The 20,804-nt window shown below is 66.0% G+C and overlaps 2 protein-coding genes across 3 annotated transcripts; one reads left to right on the top strand and one right to left on the bottom strand.

Moving 5' to 3' along the window:
- Positions 1–262: 262 nt before the first annotated feature.
- On the bottom strand, positions 263–6,437 carry LOC134176036 (collagen alpha-1(I) chain-like). The gene is made up of 5 exons (XM_062642629.1): positions 6,357–6,437; positions 5,449–5,638; positions 3,789–5,292; positions 1,408–1,540; positions 263–712 (listed from the first exon to the last, which is right to left on the bottom strand). The coding sequence occupies exons 1-5, from the start codon at positions 6,435–6,437 to the stop codon at positions 263–265; spliced, it is 2,358 nt and encodes a 785-aa protein (XP_062498613.1).
- FURIN (furin, paired basic amino acid cleaving enzyme) lies at positions 3,484–19,346 on the top strand. Of its 2 annotated transcripts, none has more exons than XM_062601722.1 (16): positions 3,484–3,652; positions 6,378–6,750; positions 10,592–10,690; positions 11,801–11,896; positions 12,113–12,241; positions 12,503–12,579; positions 12,930–13,018; positions 13,188–13,360; positions 14,117–14,329; positions 15,077–15,177; positions 15,305–15,408; positions 15,558–15,675; positions 16,562–16,741; positions 16,841–16,965; positions 17,380–17,496; positions 17,580–19,346. In XM_062601722.1, the coding sequence occupies exons 2-16, from the start codon at positions 6,571–6,573 to the stop codon at positions 18,146–18,148; spliced, it is 2,370 nt and encodes a 789-aa protein (XP_062457706.1). In that variant the 5' UTR covers positions 3,484–3,652; positions 6,378–6,570; the 3' UTR covers positions 18,149–19,346. The 2 variants fall into 2 exon arrangements, with proteins under 2 accessions (XP_062457706.1, XP_062457705.1); XM_062601721.1 differs by lacking the exon at positions 3,484–3,652 and adding an exon at positions 4,423–4,565.
- Positions 19,347–20,804: the final 1,458 nt, after the last annotated feature.

The raw sequence follows: 20,804 nt of genomic DNA, 5'->3' as shown, positions 1-20,804 counted from the left end.
CCCCGGGGCTCGGCTCGGCTCGGCTCTGTCCGGCCGCCGTGCCGCGGCACGCAGGGGCAGCGCCGGGGCCGGGATCCCGCTCACGGCCGGGGAGCTCCAGCTCCGGCCCCCTGCGCGGGGCCTCCCGCCGTGCCAGGCCGGGGCCGTGGTCTCGGTGACCGGCGGCGCTGGCTTTAGGGCCTTGCCACCCTCCTGGGTACGGAGCTGCTTTGCGCCGGGCCGGACACCGCGGTTCGGCCGCCGGGACACCGAGTGCTCGGCGTCACCGTGACTCCCGCGGGGCCGGTGGCGGAGCCGAGCTCCAGCGCTCCGGCCCCGCTCCACCAAGCCCCAGGGCAGCCCCGGGCGCAGCCGGCACCGAGAGGCGGCGCTGTTTCTGGTGCACAGGAGCCTCTGGCCGTGCTGCGGGGCTGGGGCCGCCCCTGCGCTTGCCGGTGGCAGCGGTGAGGTCCCGGCAGTGGCCTCTTGCCCGGAAGGGCAGCGGCTGTGGCAGCTCCGCTGCGAGCGGGGTTTTCCTGCCGCACGCGTCAGCAGACGGGGGCCGTGAGGCCTCGCGGGGCCCGGCTGGGGCGGCCCCGGCTCCAGCTCCCACCCGCACAGATGGGGCCTCTTGAGAACTGAGTCCCAGAGCACCGCCGCCGCGGCTGCCATCCTGCGCCACTTCCTCCACAGAGAGGAAGCTGGTTCCTCTTCTGGGAAGTCCGCTGGCTCCCTGCGAGGGGGAATTTGGGACACGGGCCAGAGCCGTGCTTTAACCCGCCGCTGCTGCTTCAGGGCTGCACCAGTCTGCCTCTGGTGCACCCCAGCTTCAGCACGTCCCTGCAGCAGCCAGAGGGGCTGGGACGGCCTGGAGCTGTGCGGGGAGGAGGGACAGGGGTGCCGTGGGATGCGCAGGGCTCCCTGGTACCCCCCAGTTTATGGTTTGCTGTAGCACCTGAGGCAATAGTAGCTGTAACCCCACAGCAGCCGATGTCCTCCCCAGCTTTGCCCAGTTGTAAGCAAGAGCTCGTTCCTCTGCCTTCGGCCCTTGTGCCCAGATGACAATTGGAACTCCCACTCTGCGTGAGGGTTGTCAGTGTTTTCCCACCTCCTGAGTCCTGCACTGCCATGGCAAGGAGCAGGTGTCAGCACAGGACTTGTAGGCACATCAGTTAAAGTGAGGACTGGGAGCTGCACACAAAGCACATGGTGTCCTGTTCAGGTGAAGGCAAACTAAAGACCTGGGCAAACAGGGAAATGGTTTGAGGGCCTGGTTGGGTCCTGTGACCATGGGCATTGGAGGCTGTGGCGAGAGGTGGCCCTCAGCCTGTGATGTGTCTGCTCTGCCCGAGCTGGAGAAGCCAAATGGCACATTGCCCTGGGCTGCCGGCTCCATCGAGGCACCGGGGTGTTGTGGAGCTGACCTACCCTTATCAGGTACCTGGGGACGTGGTAGGAGTCCCTCTCCCCAGCACAGCGCCGCTGCCATGTCCCAGAGCAGGAGCCGCACCGTGGGATGTAGATAAGGTCACAGAAGTGCCTGAGCTGCGGGTGTTTGTGTCTGCAGTGGCACCGCAGCACAAGGTCAGGGCCCGCAGTCCCTGCGGTGATGTTGTGTCTGGGAGCGTGGCCATGGGCAGAACCTCCTGAGCCACGGGGCCCTGCGGAGCGCAGCTCCTGGTGGACCCAGGGCAGTGCCAGCTCCGCGGCACCAGGACCTTCCCAGGAGCCTGTTCATAGCGTCCAGTGGTGAGGAGAGGGCGGGGGCTCCCAGGAAAGTGGCTGCAGCTTTGAGGAACAGCGCAGGCAAGTGCAGGGGGCAGGGCTGGGAAGTGTTTGCAACACGGGCATGGGGGACAGTGGGTTGCTGTGCTCCAGCTAAACATTCAGGTACTGGTCTGGTCCCCCTGGGCGTCGCATGCCTGCCCATTCCTTGGGTTTCTCCACTGTTCGTGAGGACCTTCTGCCCCTCCTCCAAGGGTTCCCCAGTCTGCCTTCTGGGCGACAGGGGCTCTGCAGGCAGAGCTGCAGCCCCAGTGCTGCCCTGCTCTGGGGCAAGTGGGCAGTTGCATCACTGTGGGAGCTTGTGCAACCTCTGCAGCCCAGAAGCCAAAAATTGACCTGTTTTTTTTTCCCGGAAGTAGGTTTGCATTGATTGGGCTGCTGCTGGGCCACACCAGGGTGTGCTTGGCACAGAGCAGCAAGGGGGGTCTCCCCCCAGCCCTGGTGAGCAGTTTGCCTGTGCCTGTGTGGGCTCCTGGGGGGATGCTGCGGGAATCACCTGACAGGCACAGAGCTGCCTGTGAGCTGGGAGTCACTGCACAGAGCACTGATGCCTCCAAGCGAGGTCAGTCAAGTGTCCAAGAGGAGTTCATGCTGTGGTAGCCATGTAGGCACAGCTGAGAGAGATGGGAGCAGCCACTGCTCAGATTCAGCCCAGTGACCCTGGAAGGTTGCTGGGGAAGTAGATACCATCCATACTGGGGCTTTGTGACAGGCTGAGAGAGCTGGGCTGGTTCAGCCTGGACAAGAGAAGGCTCCTGAAGAGGAGACTTTAGAGCAGCTCCAGTGCCTAAAGGGGCTCCACGAGACCTGGAGAGGGGCTTGGGACAAGGGCCTGTAGGGACAGGCCAAGGGGAATGGCTTGAACCTGCCGAGGGGAGACTGAGATGAGCTCTTAGGCAGAAGCTCTTCCCTGTGAGGGTGCTGAGGCGCTGGCACAGGGTGCCCAGAGAAGCTGTGGCTGCCCCATCCCTGGCAGTGCTCAAGGCCAGGTTGGACACAGGGGCTTGGAGCAAGCTGCTCTGGTGGAAGGGGTCCCTGCCCGTGGCAGGGGTTGGAGCTGGATGGGCTTTAAGGTTCCTCCCAACGCAAACCAGGCTGGGATTCTAGGATAGGTACCATGGCCCAGCGCTCCCCAGCTCTGGCAGGGCTGTCGGGTAGGCAGTGGGTCCAAAGCTGGTTTATGTAAGAGAGGTTCTTCCTGCCTGCCTGCCCCGTGGCACTGAGATAAGCCCCGTGGTGACAAGGGCCCTTTGTCAGCTCCTCTCTGCAGTGACATGTCACCGGCTCAGGCGCAGCGGCTGTCACCTGCCTGGGCACAGCCAGTGCCTAATCCAGACATGTCGGTGGGTGCTGGGGAGGGCGCAAGGGTGCAGCTCACTGCCCCCCTCACCAGCGGGACCTGCCCCTGACACACGGAGCACCCTATAACTCTGTGGGGCACTCTGGGGTCAGCTGCACATCCAGGAGCTGGCCTGGGCCCTCCAGCTGACCAGAGTGGTGAGTGCTGTGTGTCCAAGGGGTGCCAGGTTTCCCCCTGGGCTGCCTGGTGGGTCCATGGTCCTAGAGGCTGGGCCTGGGGTGCTGCAACCCCCGTGGCCAGTGGTCTTGGGGCCATACACTGGGGTCGGCCCATGCTGAGTCGCTGCCCCAGCAAAAGGCTGCTGCCAGGTTAAACACAGGCAGGTTTTGCAAAGAAACCTGCCCTGTGCCAGATTTTCTGGGCTGTTCTCAGCATCTCAGTTACCAAGGTGACTGTTTCCTGTGCGATTGCTAATGCTTCATGATCTCGATCATGATATCCGAGTGACTTCCTTTTCTCTGTGAGGAGCCGTAGGACCTGCTCCTTCCCAGGGCTGCCCAGACGCTTTCAGAGCTGCAGAGGATCCAGGTCAGTTTGGGTTCTGCTGCTTTTGCTTTCTGTGCTTGACCTGACTTTTGTACTGCTCCAGCCGCGATGCGATGGACAAGGGTGTGTTGCGTGTTTGGAACGGCCGAAGCTGAGATGAGCCGCCTTCACTTCTCACCTTTTCTCCTTGTGGGAATCCCTCTCCTGAAACCGGGCTGATGGGTTTTGCTCGTGTCGCTGGTTCCAGGGCACTTGCTCAGCGGGGCCGGGACCCCGCTTACAGCGGGTGATCCCATCGGCACGGGCGAGGAGCGCGCTGCCCCGGGGCTGGAACGGGCCGGTCTGGGTCAGCTCGTGCCCCGCGCCGCAGAGCCCCCCGCTGTGCGCGGCACCGGCACGGGAGGCAGGGCGGCTCCGGGCGCCGGTCTTTGCGGGCGCCCTCGCACCCTGCCCGGAGCCGGGGCCCGCGGGAGCTCTGGCAGCTCCCGGGGCTGATCCGGGCCTCTCGCTCCGCGGCATGGGCGGCCCCACGGGGGATCGGAGGTGCCGGTGCCGGCTGAGGGTGGGTCTGCCCGCGGCGGGGCGAGCGGCACCGGTTCTCGCAGTGCCCCGGGGGGGGGGGGGGGGGCGGGCGGCGGCGGTGACGGCATCCGGCGGCGCCCGGCGGAGCGGCGGCCGTGCCGCGCCGCGCCGGGCCGGGCCGAGCGGGGCCGGGGCCGGGCAGTGCCGGGCCGAGCGGAGCGGAGTGGAGCGGAGCGGGGCCGGGCGGGGCGGGGCGGCGGGCGGCGCTGACAGCTGCTCGGCGTAAACAAGCGGCCCCGCCGGCCGCCCCGGCCGCCCCTGCCTGGGCCGGGCCCGGCTCCGGGGCGGGCGCTCCGGGCGCCCCGCGGAGTGACGCGGCGCCGCCGACAGACGGGCCCGGCCGCCGGCGGGACGGGAGCGGGCAGGCCGCGCGGTAAGGGCACGGGGACGCGGCCGGGGCACGGCTCGACCCGCCGGCGCCGGCGGTTTGACAGCTGCGGCGGCCCCGGCCGGGCGGGACCCCGGGGGGGCGACGGGGCCGGGGCGGGAGGCGGCGCCGCGGTGGGGGGGGGCCGGGGCCGGGAGCGCGCGCTGGGTCTGTCGGAGGGACCGACCGGAGCCGCCGCCGCGGGCGAGAAGGGACCAGGCCTCGTCCCGTCGCGCCCGCGGGCCTGCCTGGCCCGGCCGCCCTCGCAGGCAGCCGTCGCCCCGCCGGTCTGCGGGCGGACGGCGGCTCCGCGGGCCTCGGCCCCGCGCGGCAGCCGGGCTCCGGTGTCCATCGGTGCCGGGAGGGATCCCGGCCGGCCTCTGCCCCGCGTGTGCCGGGTGTGATCGGCACCGAGCTGTCTGTGGGGCTGCGGGGGGGGGGGGGGGGGCGGCTTGTGTCCCCTCGGCCGCCGCCGTGCCGCTGCCCTGCAGTGCCTGTCCCGGTGCCGCTTCCTCCTCATCCCGTTCCGGGGGCACGAGGCCCGGGATCTGCCGGCGGGGCAGCGGCGCTGCCGGGGACTCCGGGGCTGTGCTGGGGGCACTTGGAGGGCCGGGGCCGCGGGGGCCGGGCTCTGCACCCCGCGGCAGGGCCCCGCTGCAGCCTGCTCCCCACGTGGGAGCGGGTGGCTGCCGGCTCCGGGACCGGCACAGCAGAGGAGACTGCCCGCAGGGACCTGGTCAGGGGGTGCGGTGCTGGCACAGGCACCAGCCGTGGCAGTGTCCCCTTGTGCTGTGCTTTCCGCTTGTGCAGTAGCTTTTTCCCTTCCGTGAGGGCTCTGGGAGTGTTTCCCACTGGAAACTGTGATTTGGGCCCTGGCACAGTCTGGGACCCAGGGCTCCCGTCCAGCCGCTGGTGGGTGCTCGTGGCTCCGGGTGCCTCGGCAGCGTGGCCGCGGTCTGGTCGCTGAGGGGGAGCCCCAGCGCTGTGTGTGCTGCAGCCCGCGGCGAGGGCTCAGGCGGCTCCGGAGCTGCTCTCCTCGCCTCGCAGCGCCGCAGGCTCCCTGCTCCCGAGCCCGCTGCCTGCGGGAGGGGGATGGGGCTCCTCTGGGCACTGCTGCCTCTCACCTTTCCTGCTGTCCCTGGACCATGACCAGGTATTACGGTGTCCCTGTGGAGCACGCACTGCATGCGCTGTGTGGGTCGCTCCCTGCTCTGCTTCCCACCTGCCTTCCAGCTTCTTTCTTGTCCTTGCCCTCTGGCCTGGTGCAAGCTGTCCCCAGGCCCTGGTTTGTACTGGAGGTGACGGTGTGCCCCTTTTCCTTGTCCCTGTGCCAGTTTCCTTTCTGTTGTGGAGATGAGTCACGCCGGTGTCACCATGTTGTGCTCCAGAGGAAGGGCAGAGCTGAGCTGCTGACGGTGACAGGCAGCACGGCGCTGGGTGCTGCTACCAGCAGCGATGGCTCTGCTCACCAGAGAGCAGGGGCTCGCCCTCCTTCCAGTGTCTCTCATTTAGCTGGGCTTCCTCACACAGTGCATGGGGGCATCTCCTTTGGCCCCCCTTGGGACTGGAGAAGCAGCTTGTAGGCACAGAGCATAAGTACACATTGGGCAATAGGCAGAGTAAACAGCGGCTCTGCAGCCGGGGGCACCCTGCGGAGCCAGTGCCATGGCTCCTCGCAGCCCCGTGTCCTGGTGGCCACCCATGCTCCCAGGGTCCTTCGCCCAGAGCCAAAGCCACGGCTTGGCCTGGCAGGGCCTGCCCTCCCCAGGCTTGAGGAGTGGCACCCCAGGGCCTGACCCCTTTTCCATGTCTCTGCAGATCCTGCTGCTGTCCTGGATTGTCTGTTCCTGCTGCTGGCTGCTGCGGGCTCATCCCCATGCTCGCTTGGGCTGAGCGGGTAGCAGCGGGGCAGAGAGGCTGGTGTGCCCCGGGGTGCTGAAGCAGGGAGGCCGCTGGACCCACCGCTCCCGGGACCCTCCTGCTCCCCACCTCGAGGAGCCCCGATACTCTGATGGATCTGAGGCCCTGCTCGCTGCTCCTGCTCTGGACTCTGGTGGTTGCCCTCGCTCTCCTGGCGCAGGAGGTGCTGGCCCAGCGTATTTACACCAACACGTGGGCCGTGCTCGTCCCTGCGGGGCCACAGGAGGCTGACAGGCTGGCCAGGAAGCATGGATTCCTCAACCTGGGCCTGGTAAGTGCCCTGCTTCCCTTTCCCCATGGAAGTGGTTGGCTCTGCCATGACCTGGGTGGATTCTGGGTTCAGTTTGGAGCTAGCTTAGGGCAGCAGTACCACTGCATTCTTGCTCAGCTGCTGCAGCATCCGCTGTGTTGAATCAAGGGTGGTCAACAGCTGGATGGAGCCAGGGTCTCTCACTGCCACTGGGGCAGTCTGGTGGCACAACACAACGTGGCACATTCTGCCTGCTGGAGCAGGAAGGAGGAAAAGCCCGTTCCAGCATGAAAACATCAGGAATGCTCTGCATTGGTGGAGGAGGAGAGTGCTCCCGTTTCCTGACTGAGCTGCCCCAGTGTGGCACAGCCATGGCTCAGCCGGGCAGCACCGGCACCTCCTGGTGTCCCCGGAGCAGGTGGTCCGACAGCAGCCGCGTGTCCTTGGCCCTGAACTGCCCTTCACAGGAGGTGTCCGCAGGTCCCTGCTGCACTCAGCATTCTCTGTGCTCAGCCAGGGACGGGGCAGTGCTGGCGGCTGTGCTGGGGCTGTCAGTCTTTGGCACCAGGGTGGGGAGAATGGGGTGATGGCAAAGGAGCAGGGGTCCCTGGGCTTGTCCCCAGCATGAGGAGCTCTGCAGCGCTCTGTTCCTGGCAGCCCTGGCAGGGCCAGCTCCCCAGTGCTCCTGCTCCTGGCAGCCCTTTCCCTGGCCGGCTGCAGGTGTGCGCTTGGCACAACCTGATCCATGGAGCTTTTCTCCATCCTGTGCCATGGGCAGGGTGCAGGCTCTGGGCTGGCAGCATGCGGGGGCTTTGTAGATGGAGCTGGCACCAGCATGGCTGCTGTGACCAAGGAGTGGGGCAAGGGGATCCCATGGGAGTGGGTGCAGCAGGGCTGGCCCAGAGGGACCCCCAGGCCCCTGCCCAGGCACGAGGAGCTGCCCAGCCACTGCTCCAGCAAGATGCGGCTGCGTGGCTGTGCCAGCGCCCTCGGGCTGCCTGCGTGCCCGGGGGTCTGTTGCCCTGGGAGCAGGACGCTGCCCCTGCACTGGGCTGGCTGCTCCGGGAAGGAAGCGAGGGGCGAAATCCCAGAGGAAATTGCACAACCGGTGGCTGCGGTGTCAGGACCTCGCTGTGAGCAATGGCCTCGAGCGGTGGCGGGTGGGGAGCATGGTGGCTGCTGCTGCTGCGGGTGGGTGCCTTGTGCTGCCCCTCCCAAGGTGATGGGCACACAGGGCTCTGAGGACAGGGAATCCTCTGTCCTCTGGGGCTCACGCCAGAGGAGGGAACTCTGTAGGGGCTGGGGCCAGGCCTCACTTGGGTGTCTGCTGCACGGGCAATGGGACAGCTTCACACACGTGCTGTCTGCGTGGAAGTGTCTTGGAGCCAGCATCAGGGCAAAGGATGGGCTGGGCCCGGGCCACTGCTGTGCAGAGGGGACCAGGAGAGCAGCCCAGGACATGTCCTGCGGGGCCAGGTCTGTGCTGAGACCCCTGGGAGCAGGAACAGGGCTGAGGTGCCACCAGCTGCTGTGCCGGGTCCCAGGGCCAAGGGGCACCAGGCTCTGTGCCCGTGTCTCTGCTGGCCCTGGGCTGTGGTGCAGAGCTCTGCAGGGCCCCACAGCTTGGCGGGGAGCCCAGGCCTGTTTGGGGTCTGTCCCCGTGAGCCGTGGGGGCTCTGTGCCAGCTCTGCCCTCACCTTTTCCCTGCGCTGTTGGCTCTGCGGCCAGAGGCTGGCACCTCTCCCCCCACTCCCAGCCCCGCAGCTGCCAGCGGAGCAGCGGCGAGGCAGCACTTGCAGGCAGAGCCCCGCAGGCTGCAGCAGTTCAAGCTGGGGCAGGAGCTGCTGTTCTGGGCACGTTTTGTGCCGTTCTGGAGCCCATCCCGGTGTATGTGCTGCAGGATGAGGCTTGGCTGGCCCCAGCAGCCCGCTCCCACAGAGGGGCCGTGGCAGCCTGGCAGGAAGAGCAGGAGTGGAAGGAGCCAGAGTTTCCCTCCTGGCGGGTTTCTGGGCTGCTGTTCCTGGGGGTGTGTGTGGCACTGGGGCAGGATGCGGCAGCCAGGCTGGAAGAGGGGGGACCGGGGGCTTCTGGCAGTGCCCCAGTGAGAGGCCCACAGGGTCCTTATCTGAGAGGATTCTGGCCTCAGCGTGGAGCCTGGACACTGTCCTCGGAAGTGCACTGTCCTGGCGTCCTCCCTGCCTGTGGAGCTGGGGCGGGCAGTGCCCTGGCCAGGGAGCCTCAGGCAGGGAGGTGCCGGGACCCACAGCTGGTGGCCTTGAAGGGGACCCAAGTGACAGTGCTGGGGTCAGAGGAGAGGGACTGGCCGAGGTGGCCACAGGCTGGAAGATGAGGCAGGAGCTGTGAGCTGGCACCAGCGTCTGTAGGATCGATGCTGCCTGCCCGGGGATGGCTCTGCCCTTGCTGAGGACAGGGACTGTGGGATTAGGGTGGAAACGTGTGGGCTGGCTGGCTCCTGCCGGCCACCGCAGTGTCTGTGCAGACCTAATCCAGCCGGATGACCAGCAGAGCCATGATGGCGCAGGAACAACCGCTCTCTGTCCTGACCCCTGAGGGGTGCTGGGGCAGGGCAGCCAGCCTGCAGCTCCCTGTCCCCTCTGCCTGCCCAGGCAGAGCCTTTCTGCCTTGGCACCTCCCTGGGTGCTCTGAGCTGCGTGCGTCCCAGGCCATGCTGGGGGACACCGTGTGCTGCAGGGAACAGGCACGGCTCTGTCCCCAGTGACTCGAGGGGCGATGCTGCTGTAGCAGGCAGGGCTGCAGCTCTGCAGCCCCCTGTGCCGGGGCTCCAGCCTGTGCCCTGCAGGGAAGGGCTGCAGAGCTGCAGCGTGAGTCCTGCCTTCCCTCCGCCGGCACAGGGCAGGAGCAGGACTGGGGAGCGCACCCGCATGTCCTGGGGAGCCAGCATGGTCTGTGGCTTCCCTGGATAGCACCAGCGGGTGGGGGGTTATTGCCGTGCTGCACTGGGATCCTGCCTGCAGCCACTGCCCAGGAACCATGACTGCGAGGGGGGCGAGGTGGGCACTCAGCCCCCTTCCCTGCGCTGCGAGCTGGCTGCCGAGTCCTGCGCAGCAGGGCTGGGTCACCGCAGCCCGGCCAGCCCCCGGGGACGTGCGGGAGGGGATCAGGAAATGACAGCACTGGAGAGGGTTCGGGGTGTATAAATAACCCTGTGGTGGCTGCGGGGCCTGGCCCAGCCCCAGTCCCCGCGCACGGAGCTGGATAGTGCTGCCCAGCGCCTGCGTGGCAGCTGCCCCCACTGCGTGTGCCTGCGCTTGGCCCCGCTGGAGCTGGCTCTGCCCCGACGTGGAGCCTGGCACGGGTGGGAGAAGGGCTCTGCTGGAGGCCTGTCCGCAGGAGCAGAGCCTGGGTTGGACCCTCCCTGCCTGCTTGGGGCTGCCTGGGCCCCACCAGGACCCTCCTGCACCGGTGGCAGGGGTGCAGGGTGGCCCTGGGAGGGGCAGTTTTGCCTCCTGAAGTTGGTGCTTCTCCCACGCTGCCTCCCACAGACCTGTCCCTCTCTGCCACTGCCTGCCTGGGGCCTCCCTGCCAGGGCAGCAGCTTTGTTAGACTGTGGGTCTTGGTGCCCTGTGGGGGCAGGCAGGAGGGAGAGGTGGGCACAGGCTGTGTCATGGTGGCTCCACGGTCTCCCCAGCTTCCTTATCACGAGCTGCTGCAGCCTCTTGCAGGACATTCTGCCCCAAGCACCTGACATAAACCTCATCAGCCACTCTGGAGTGGGGACTCAGCCTACCTGTGCCTGCCACAAGCTTGGGATTGCAGGCAGCGGACAGGGAATGGGGGAGACCGGCCTCTCACGTCCGTCCCACTCCTTTCTCTGTTGCAGATCTTTGGTGACTATTACCACTTTCGGCACAGTGGCGTGGTGAAGCGTTCCCTCTCACCCCACCAGCCCTGGCACAGCCGTTTGGCCAGGGAACCCCAGGTACGTGCAGTGGGGGCCATGCCTGCGGGGGCTGGCTTTGGTTCTGGCCACTTACACTGCCATGTGAGCCAGCACCAGGCACAGGATGGGTTGAGCTGCCGGGAGCCATCCCCTGGCACTGAGGCTCTTGGCAGAGCTGGGTGGGAGCCTGGCATGTGTCTGGCAGGGGCAGGGATCAGCAGTGCCAGCATCACTGGCCTGTGGGCTGCTGTGATCACAGGATCATAGAATAGTTTGGGTTGGAAAGGACCTTAAGATCATCCAGTTCCAACCCCCCTGCCATGGGCAGGGACACCTCACACTAAACCATGCCACCCAAGGCTCTGTCCAACCTGACCTTGAACACTGCCAGGGATGGAGCATTCACAGCTTCCCTGGGCAACCCATCCCAGTGCCTCACCACCCTAACAGGAAAGAATTTCCTCCTTATATCCCATCTAAACTTCCCCTGTTTCAGTTTGAACCCGTTACCCCTTGTCCTATCACTACAGTCCCTAATGAAGAGTCCCTCCCCAGCACCCCTATAGGCCCCCTTCAGATACTGGAAGCTGCTCTGAGGTCTCCACGCAGCCTTCTCTTCTCCAGGCTGAGCAGCCCCAACTTCCTCAGCCCGTCTTCATACGGGAGGTGCTCCAGCCCCTGATCATCCTCGTGGCCTCCTCTGGACTTGTTCCAACAGTTCCATGTTCTTTTTATGTTGAGGACACCAGAACTGGACACAATGCTCCTAGTGAGGGTTAGGATCTCTCCAACTGGTGCCAGGGCATGGGGCAGCCTCTGTGCCGTGAAGGGCTCTATGCCCTCGTATGGGGACAGGGCAGTGCCAGCAGTGCCGGGCGCCAGCGTGGCGGTGCAGTGGGGCTGGTGGTGCAGCAGGGCGTGCAGCGCGGTGCAGCAGAGCTCTGCGCTCTGTCCTCCGTGCTCCACTGGAGCACAGCCTGGCTCGGGGCGCCCGGCGCTGCTGCCCGCCGTGGCTCTGCTCGGCAGGGCAGGGCATGGGGACAGGCTTGGCTCTGGTAGCTGCAGTGGGGTCCCCAGGCTGCTGGTGCAGGGCAGGGTCCCGGCGAGCTGCTGGCCTCATTGCGAGCCCGCTGTGCTCTCTGCGCCCAGGTGCAGTGGCTGGAGCAGCAGGTAGCCAAGCGCAGGACCAAGCGCGACGTTTTCATGGAGCCCACAGACCCCAAGTTCCCGCAGCAGTGGTACCTGGTGAGTGCTGGGCGAGGGGGGGAGCCGTGCGGTCAGCGCAGCGCGGGCACAGACTTGGCACCCCAGGGCCTGCTGCCAGGCCCCCTGTGCCTGGGCCCCTGGGAGGGTTTCTTCATCCTCATTCCACAGCAGAGCAGGGTGAAGGCTGGGAGGGGTCCGGGCACTGCAGTACCAGCAGCTGGGTGCAGTTCCTATTGCTGAGGTTTCTCTTGACAGTACAACACCAACCAGCGGGACCTGAACGTGCGTCAGGCCTGGGAGCAGGGCTACACAGGCAAGGGCATCGTAGTTTCCATCCTGGATGACGGAATTGAGAAGAACCACCCTGACCTGGAGGGCAACTATGTGAGTGAGGGCTGATGCCACAAAGTGGTGTGCCGCAGGAGCCTGTCCATGTGTCTGCAGCTGCCTGATGCAACCCTGAAGCTGCATGGTGCGGGGTTTGTGCCTGCTGCTGTGGGATACGCAGGAAAGCGATGGAGGTGGGACTGGAGCTGCCCCATCACTCAGCCCAGCCTCAGGGCCATGGAACACAGGCATGGGCCCAGGGTGGTGGGGCTCAGTGGTGAAGGCATATGGTCTCTGACTACCAGATCTTCATTCCAGGATCCAGGAGCGAGCTTTGATGTCAACGACCAGGACCCAGACCCACAGCCCCGCTACACACAGATGAATGATAACAGGTGAGGCAGGAGGCAGAGGTGAGGGCAGCAGAGCCGAGCTGCGGCAGTGGCTCAACAGCAGCACTATCACAGGGGTGGTGGCACACTTCTGCCCCACAGAGAAAGCCTCCTGCATGCTCTTCCAATGCAAGCAGCATCCTTTGTGGCTGCCCAGTGCCAGTGCAGGCTGTTGAGTCCTCCCTGCTCTGGAGCAGGAGGGTTGATGGAGGACCCCTGAGGGGCCTTTGTTGGCTGCACGGTCTGGGAGGACGGGAGGCAGCCTGGGTGCTGGGGCCTCTGTCTGCAGCCGGTGCTGAGCCCTGTGTTCCTCACACCCCATCTGAGCACGCTTTGCCCTGTTTCTCCTGCAGGCATGGCACACGCTGCGCTGGGGAAGTGGCTGCCGTAGCCAACAACGGGATCTGTGGTGTCGGCGTTGCTTACAACGCCCGCATCGGAGGTGGGTGCCATCCTGCCCTGTACTGAGCAGAGCCTGCGCTGGGCTCCACAGGGCCTGATGTTGGAGGAGCGGCTGTGCCGGGGGTCTTGGTGCAGGGCGGCAGCAGTGCAGGGGGGCACACCGTCACTGCCGCGTCCGGTCACCCGTGACATCTGCTCTCTGGCCCTAGGCGTGCGCATGCTGGATGGGGAGGTGACTGATGCTGTGGAGGCCCATTCCCTGGGCCTCAATCCCAACCACATCCACATCTACAGTGCCAGCTGGGGCCCGGAGGATGACGGCAAGACTGTGGATGGCCCGGCCCGGCTGGCGGAGGAGGCTTTCTTCCGAGGGGTCAGCCAGGTGAGGGAGTTTGCCCGGGGAGTGTCGGCTGAGCTGCCCCTGTAATCCCTTGCTCTGCCTGCCCTGGTTGTTGTCGCAGCCCTCCTGTGATGAGCTGTCTTTCAGCTCATCTCCAGGATCAGGCTCTGTTGGTTTTTCCTGTTCTTCTTGTGTTATGGCTCTGAGTCAGGGCTCCTCCCGTGCCCCTTATCTCGCCTCTCTGAGAAGTCTTGTCCTCCCTACCCTGTGCTCCTGCACAGCCCTGCTCTGGGCTAGCCTCTCGCTGCTCTCAAAGCCCTGTGCTGGCTCCTGCCTGGTTTCATGCCAGCTGCTCTCTCTTGCTTCCTCTTGTCCTCCCCCTGCTCCCTGTGCTGTGAGCGCAGCATTTGGCATTGCCGTGGTGCAGCTCCTATGGGGCAGCTGCAAATCCAATCAGCCTGGGTGGTTTCCAAGTGGAAAAGGACGTCAGGGCTTGGAAGACCCTCTTCAGTAGGGCTCCTGCCACCCAGTACTCTCCCTGTTGGGGCAGCTCGTGCAGCCTCCCCAGGGCTGCCCCAGCACCCTCCATGGGCTCAGTGGTGCTGGGGGCTGGCAGCGCCCAGGCTGTGGCCGGGGGCATCCTGCTGTCTCCTGTGTCCCCGCTACATCTGCTCAGTCTTTCCTGCTCAGGCTGCAAGAGCCCCAGGCAGAGCTGGCACCGCCCTGGTCACAGCTCCAGCCTGGGGCTGCCGGCAGTCCAGTGCCGTGGTGCTGGCCCTCACCCTGCTCTGTTGCCAGGGCCGAGGAGGGCTGGGCTCCATCTTCGTCTGGGCATCCGGGAACGGGGGCCGTGAGCACGACAGCTGCAACTGCGATGGCTACACCAACAGCATCTACACGCTGTCCATCAGCAGCACCACGCAGTACGGTAACGTGCCCTGGTACAGCGAGGCCTGCTCCTCCACCCTCGCCACCACGTACAGCAGCGGCAACCAGAACGAGAAGCAGATTGTGAGTTGGGGCTGCTGGTGTCAGCAGGGTGGGGGCTCATGGGTTTGGGATGTGCCAAGCTGCAGCTCCCATGGCATCCCTCTGGGAGTTGTGGTGCTGGGAGCGGGCTTGGCCCCCCTCTGCCATGCTGCCACCCTCCAGGTCATTCCCAGAGCTCGGTCTCATGAGTTGAGTGGTTCTGGAGCAGCTCTGCTCTGGAGCCAGGCTGAGAGAGCTGGGCTGGGTCAGCCTGGACAAGAGAAGGCTCCTGAAGGGGAGACCTTAGAGCAGCTCCAGTGCCTAAAGGGGCTCCACGAGACCTGGAGAGGGGCCTGGGACAAGGGCCTGCAGGGACAGGCCAAGGGGAATGGCTTGAACCTGCCGAGGGGAGACTGAGATGAGCTCTTAGGCAGAAGCTCTTCCCTGTGGGGGTGCTGAGGCACTGGCACAGGGTGCCCAGAGAAGCTGTGGCTGCCCCATCCCTGGCAGTGCTCAAGGCCAGGTTGGACACAGGGGCTTGGAGCAAGCTGCTCCAGTGGAAGGGGTCCCTGCCTGTGGCAGGGGTTGGAGCTGGATGGGCTTTAAGGTCCCTTCCAACACAAACCATACCATGGTTCTAAGATGATTCCATGAAACTCGTGAGCCGCCCCAGGAGCAGGGCCTCTTCCTCACCTCCTGCAGCCCTCCTGGGGACCACAAGCCCCTCAGCCAGCTCCAGGATGTGGCTGGTGCCCGCAGCACCTCCTACCCTGGCACTGCTCCCTGCAGGTGACAACCGACCTCAGACAGAAATGCACCGAATCGCACACAGGGACATCGGCCTCGGCACCCCTGGCCGCTGGCATCATCGCTCTCGCTCTTGAGGCCAAGTAAGGGCAGGCTCAGAGTGGGGCTGGGCTGGGGGTGCTGCGTAGCCCCTGGGGCAGCATTGCCGTGGCATGAGCTGCCCAGGGCTGAGGAGGTGGCACCGGTGCCTGAGCCTCTGTTCCCCCGCAGCAAGAACCTGACCTGGCGGGATATGCAGCACCTCGTGGTGCAGACGTCGAAGCCGGCTCACCTCAACGCCAACGACTGGGTCACCAACGGCGTCGGCCGCAAAGGTACTGGCGTGCTGGGGGGGGACCAGGGGCTCCGGTTCCTGCAAGCACCGCTAGCCTGGGGGTGCTGGGGCAGAGCTCCCCAGGCAGCCCTGGGGGCTGCGGCCCCTGCTGAGTGCCCTGGGGCAGCGCTGACCCCTCTCTGTCCACAGTCAGCCACTCCTATGGCTACGGGCTGCTGGATGCTGGTGCCATGGTGAGCCTGGCCAAGAACTGGACCACGGTGGGACCTCAGAGGAAATGTGTCATCGACGTCCTCACAGAGCCAAAGTAAGGGCTGGTGAGCCCAGGAGGGCATCACCCTGTGCACTGCCCCGTGCAGGAGCCCAAGGGCCTCTGGGTCCAGGTCCAAGGCTGGGTAGGATCTCCAGGGATGAGCTCCTCTGAGACCTTGGACCATCCTGGGAGAGCCTGGGGAGGGCTGGGGAAGGTGCCTTCAGCTGACATGGCTCGCTGAGCCTGCCCGCTCTGCTGGGGCCGTGCTGCGTGCTGCGGTTTGGGAGCAGCCAGCACAAGTCATCCCGGACACACAGGGGCTTTTCAGGGGTCAGACAGAAGCTCCTTTTACTCCCGCTTGGCCGCTGCTGCCGCAGCACAACATGTGCTGAGCCTCGCATGCGGCCAGGGCGCTCCCCGGGGGCTCTGAGCATGGAGCGAGCCGGGGCTGGGTCTTGCCTGTGCCCTTGTCCTCTCCTGGGATCCAGCCTGCCTGTCCGGAGCCAGTGCTCTTTGTGACCAGCATCCTGTCCCGCACCAGTGCTGGCACTGCGGGCAGCTGCAGGAGATGGCTGCACCCAGCCAGCGGGATGGGGACGGCCGTGCCTGTCCCGTCCCTGGCCACACTGAGCAGGGTGTAGCTGGCCTGGCAGCAGGCAAAGAAAGGGCCCATTCAGGGCTGATGTGGAGCAGTGCCTGGGGAGGTGGCACCAGGCAGCACGTGCTTGGCAGAGCAAACCCCACCATGCCCAGGAATGCGGGCAGGTCCCTCTGCCTGCACCAGGGATGGAGAGGAGGCACCATCAGCTGCTGCGGGGTTGACTCCCGCTCCAGCCACCCTGGGGCAGCTGCCAGGCCTGGCAGGAGGGAGCAGGACCAAGGACACCCTGTCAAGAGCCCCCAGGCTGGGACTGGACTCACTCTTGCCTGCCCTCGTCAGGGACATCGGGAAGCGCCTGGAGGTGCGGCGGAAAGTGGACGCCTGCCTGGGGAAAGCCAACTACATCAGCCGGCTGGAGCACGCACAGGCGCGGCTGACCCTGTCCTACAACCGGCGCGGGGACCTCGCCATCCATCTCGTCAGCCCCATGGGCACCCGCTCCACCCTCCTGGCTGCCAGGTATGTGCTGGGCTGCCCCAGGGTGGCCCGAGGCTCAGGCTGGCCCCACTCGGTTTGTGGGATGTGGGCACCCAACTCTCACACTCCCATCTTGCCCAGGCCCCACGACTTCTCGGCCGATGGCTTCAACGACTGGGCCTTCATGACGACGCACTCGTGGGACGAGGACCCCTCTGGGGAATGGGTGCTGGAGATCGAGAACACCAGCGATGCCAACAACTATGGTAGGGCTGGGCTGGCCCGAGCCCCACTGCTGCCTCCCTCCGAGCCTGGGATGAGAGTGGGAGCACCTTGGACACCCGGTGTCCCCCCAGCACTCCTGAGCTCTGGGTGCAGTAACACTTGGGTGCTTTGCAGTGACCTGCTGGGGAGAGGCTGGAGCTGGGCACATGGGAGGAGATTCCGTGGCTCTGGGCAGTGGTGGGGTCTGAGGCGTCAGGTTCTCCCCATGCTGGGTGGCCTGGCCCTGCCCCACAGCAGTCCTGTGCCTGGGCATTGCTGCATGCTGGGGACTCTCCAGGAGATAGGCAGAGCCCTGTGGTCCTTTGGCAGCCCATGGAGGGGACCAGTGCAAACCCCCTCCGTGTGTCTGCCCCGAGTGTGGGCGCATCGGCAGTCCTCAACCCGTATCCTTGCAGGCACACTGACCAAGTTCACGCTCGTGCTGTACGGGACGGCCACTGACTCCCCGAGCCTCTCCAACCAGCTGGAGAGCAGCGGCTGCAAGACTTTGACCCCCAGCCAGACCTGTGTGGGTGAGTGTGGGGCTGGTGGGTAAGGGATGGGGATGTGGGGCACAGGCAGCCCCCAGCCCGCACTGACGCTGCCTGTCCCGCAGTCTGCGAGGAGGGGTACTACCTGCACCAGAAGAGCTGCCTGAAGCACTGCCCTCCCGGCTTCGCGCCCGGCATCCAGAGCACACACTACGAGCTGGAGAACAGCGTGGAGCCCATTGCCCCGCACCTCTGCCTGCCCTGCCACACCTCCTGCGCCACCTGCACCGGTCCTGGCCCCAACCAGTGCCTGACCTGCCCCGCGCACTCCCACTTCAGCAGCCTGGACCTCTCCTGCTCCCATCAGACGCAGAGCAGCCGTGCGTCCCCTGCCCTGGCAGACGGCGAGGGGCTGGCCGAGGCTCCCCCTCCCACCAACCTGCCTGTCCTCATTGCCAGCCTCAGCTGCGTCATCATCGTCGTCATCTTTGTCACCATTTTCCTGGTGCTGCAGGCGCGCTCAGGCTTCAGCCTGCGGGGTGTGAAGGTCTATGCCCTGGACAGCGGGATCATCTCCTACAAGGGGCTCCCCTCTGACATCTGGCAGGAGGAGGGCCCCTCAGAGTCGGACGGTGAGGACAACGAGGCCCACAGCGAGAGGACTGCCTTCATCAGAGACCAAAGTGCCCTTTGATGAGCCCTCCCGCCCCTCCCTCCTCCCTGCCCAGCACCATGGGGCCAGGGTAGGCAAGGCCGAGGGGTCCTGGACTCTGCCCCCATCCCTGTCCCGCACCACAGCAGCCCGGGGCTCCCACCCACCGGCACTGTCCCTTGCCCTGGCCTGGGCAGCCGGGCACAGCCCTGCTGGCACCCTCCCCAGCTCCGCACTGTCCTGGTCTGGCTCCATCTGTCTCTGCCCCGTGTCTATCCTGACCCTGTGCTGGGATGTGTGGTGGCAGCAGGGTCTCTGACTGGCCCTGCGCTGGCGGCCATGTACCCTGCCCGGGATGGTGGCTGTTGCTGGGGGTCACACACATCCCCTGGGTGGGCAGTGTGTGAGTCCCTGGGGTGTCACTGCTCAGGCTGGGCTGGCCAGGGTTGGCTCTGTCCCACAGCATCCCCTGCCCCTGCCGCCCTCAGCACCCATCTGCATCCCTGGCTCTGCCCACTGCATCCCGCCTCCCTGCCACCCACCGAGGGTCTGTCTGCCTCCACCCGTGCCCTTCAACAGCAATAATGGCCAGGCCTCGGCTGCTGCTGCCTGCTTGCCCGCTGCCTGCCCGTCCCGCGTGGCTGCCTGCAGCGCGGACAGGAGCCCCCTGCACCAGGGAGCATGGGGCAGGGCAGCGCCTTGTGACCGTGGCTCAGTGCTGCTGCGTGGGCAGGGACCCCCACGCACCCCTGCTCTGCGCCTGTTTTGCCCCTGGGCAGGGCTGTACGGGTGCTGGCCAGGGCAGTCTGGCAGCGCCTGGCTCTGCCTGCACCCTGCCTGCGCTGGGCAGAGCCCGGCGACCCCTGCCCCTCGACGTGCCTTGCCCCCACTTGGTGACAATCCGTTCTGCTCCCTGCTGGAGCCCCTTCCCGGCACCGCCTGCCCTCGCCGCCCCTTCCCCGTGGGCTGGGGGCAGGTGCCACGAGCCCCTTTGCCGTCCGCACGCCGGGGCCATGGCACGGCCTGTGCCCATGCCCATGCCCGCTGCAGCCAGCCAAGGACGGAGCCGCCGGCTGGGGGCCACAGGACTATTTTTCTATAATAACTTTTTGGTGCACAGTAATTTTTTCTTGTAATTTAATCAGCCGGGAGCTGCCTCCTGAGCCTGTTTTTAATTTAATGGATGTGGATATAACGCTAGAGAGACTGAGTTATTAAATGTTCAGAACTATGCAAACCAGCCCAGCTGCCTGTGCTCTGTGTGCCGTGGCCCCACGTAGCCCATGGGATGCCCGGATCTGCCCTGCAGTCACAGGAGGGTCCTGGGGCACTGCCTGCAGCAGGCACTGCGCTGGGATGTGCAGGGAGCTGCTGCTGCCCCACGGTGCTGCTGCAGGAGTCTTCAGCGCCGTGTCCCCCCAACAGCCCCTGGCCAGGGCAGAGAAGCGCCCCGAGAGGAGAAGAGCATCCCCCCCCAGCCTGGGCTGTGAGCAGGGGCTGCTGCTTGGGGACCTGGTGGGATCAGCCCCTGCCCTGAGCGACGCGAAGCAGCTGCTGGTCTGGAACCCACAGAGAGGAGCTGATTCGAGGAGCGGCTGCAGTGGCTGGAGGTGCGGGAAGAGCCTGAGGAGCCCGAGCACCCTTCCCACAGCACTCGGGCTGAGCCTCCGTGCTGCAGCCGCTGCATCCAACACCACGCTGCAGCTGGAGCGCATCCCCTGCGCTGGGCATGGCCAGGCTGGACCAGGACCTTGCCATGGCCAAGCCTCAGGCAGAGCCCAGCTCAGCTCCACTGAGCCCCCCTGTAGGGTCCTGACCCCCAGGAGGCTCCGTTGGGCTGCACTTGCTCGCAGAGGCTGCCCCGCTGCAGAGCCCCTCGGCCTTGCTGCGCCCGCAGCAGCTTCCTGTGGTCAGGAGCTCGCTCCCTGCAGCGTGCAGGTGGCTGCAGGCGCTGTTCTTGCTGTTGTGGAGGCCGGGGCAGGGGCAGGCCCCTGCTGCCCCTTGGCTAAGGGCTGCACGGGCTCATGCTGGCAGCTCGCAGGAGCTGCAGCCGGCGGGTGATGCACGATGGGTCCCGCTGCGGAGAGGCAGCGGCTGCAGCCGCACCGGGCTCTGCAGGAGCACGGACAGAGGATGTGAAACTGGGTGAGCTGCGGTGTGGGCTCGGCACCCTCCGTGCTGCGGGCAGTGGTTGAGGCTTCCTGGGAAGAGCTGCTGCACTCACTATTGCACTGGACCCTCGCAGCACAGCCCCAGGCTGGGTGCTTCCCACCAGCGGTGCCCCGTGTCCCTGCTGCAGCTGGAGCAGGCAGGAGGGGGCTGCACTGCTGGGAGGTGCAGGGGATGCAGGAGGGATGCTGGGGGTGGGAGTAGCATCCCCTTGGCCTGGCTTGCAGACACTTGCTAAGCCTGTGACGGCGCTGTGAGTGTCCTGGAGCCGCCGGGTGTGGGGATGTTGCTGCAGCTGCTCTTGCCCTCAAACCTATGAAAATTACTGTTTCCTGGGAGCCCACCACCTACAGTGCTCAGTGCTCCGTGTGGCTGGATGGGGCACAAGTAAGGTGGAGCCCCCCAGAAGGCAGGACCCTGGGGATGGGCAAGCCATGTGCACTTGAGTGCTGCCTGGGGGCTGTGCCGGGGCACAGTGGCAGCCCCTGTCTGTGCCGTGCTGTGCCGTGCCATTGAGCTCCCCTGCGGT

The sequence above is a fragment of the Pezoporus occidentalis genome, unplaced genomic scaffold (assembly GCF_034315485.1).
Source record: "Pezoporus occidentalis ecotype Australia unplaced genomic scaffold, CSIRO_AGI_Poc_V1 ctg72, whole genome shotgun sequence".
In the NCBI taxonomy this organism is placed as follows: domain Eukaryota; kingdom Metazoa; phylum Chordata; class Aves; order Psittaciformes; family Psittacidae; genus Pezoporus; species Pezoporus occidentalis.
Note: the sequence above shows the minus strand (reverse complement) of the source record. Positions and strands in the feature narration are given on the sequence as shown.

Bases quoted from the DNA above. Each gene is read 5' to 3' on its own strand.
- FURIN (XM_062601722.1), top strand. From the start codon at position 6,571: ATGGATCTGAGGCCCTGCTCGCTGCTCCTGCTCTGGACTCTGGTGGTT. The intron at 11,897-12,112 runs GTGAGTGCTGGG...TTCTCTTGACAG, and splicing joins TCCCGCAGCAGTGGTACCTG to TACAACACCAACCAGCGGGA. The intron at 16,742-16,840 runs GTATGTGCTGGG...CATCTTGCCCAG, and splicing joins TCCACCCTCCTGGCTGCCAG to GCCCCACGACTTCTCGGCCG.
- LOC134176036 (XM_062642629.1), bottom strand. From the start codon at position 6,437: ATGGGGATGAGCCCGCAGCAGCCAGCAGCAGGAACAGACAATCCAGGA. The intron at 1,541-3,788 runs GTGAGAAGTGAA...GTGCCACTGCAG, and splicing joins GATTCCCACAAGGAGAAAAG to ACACAAACACCCGCAGCTCA. The intron at 713-1,407 runs GTAGGTCAGCTC...TCCCCCTCGCAG, and splicing joins TCCCCAGGTACCTGATAAGG to GGAGCCAGCGGACTTCCCAG.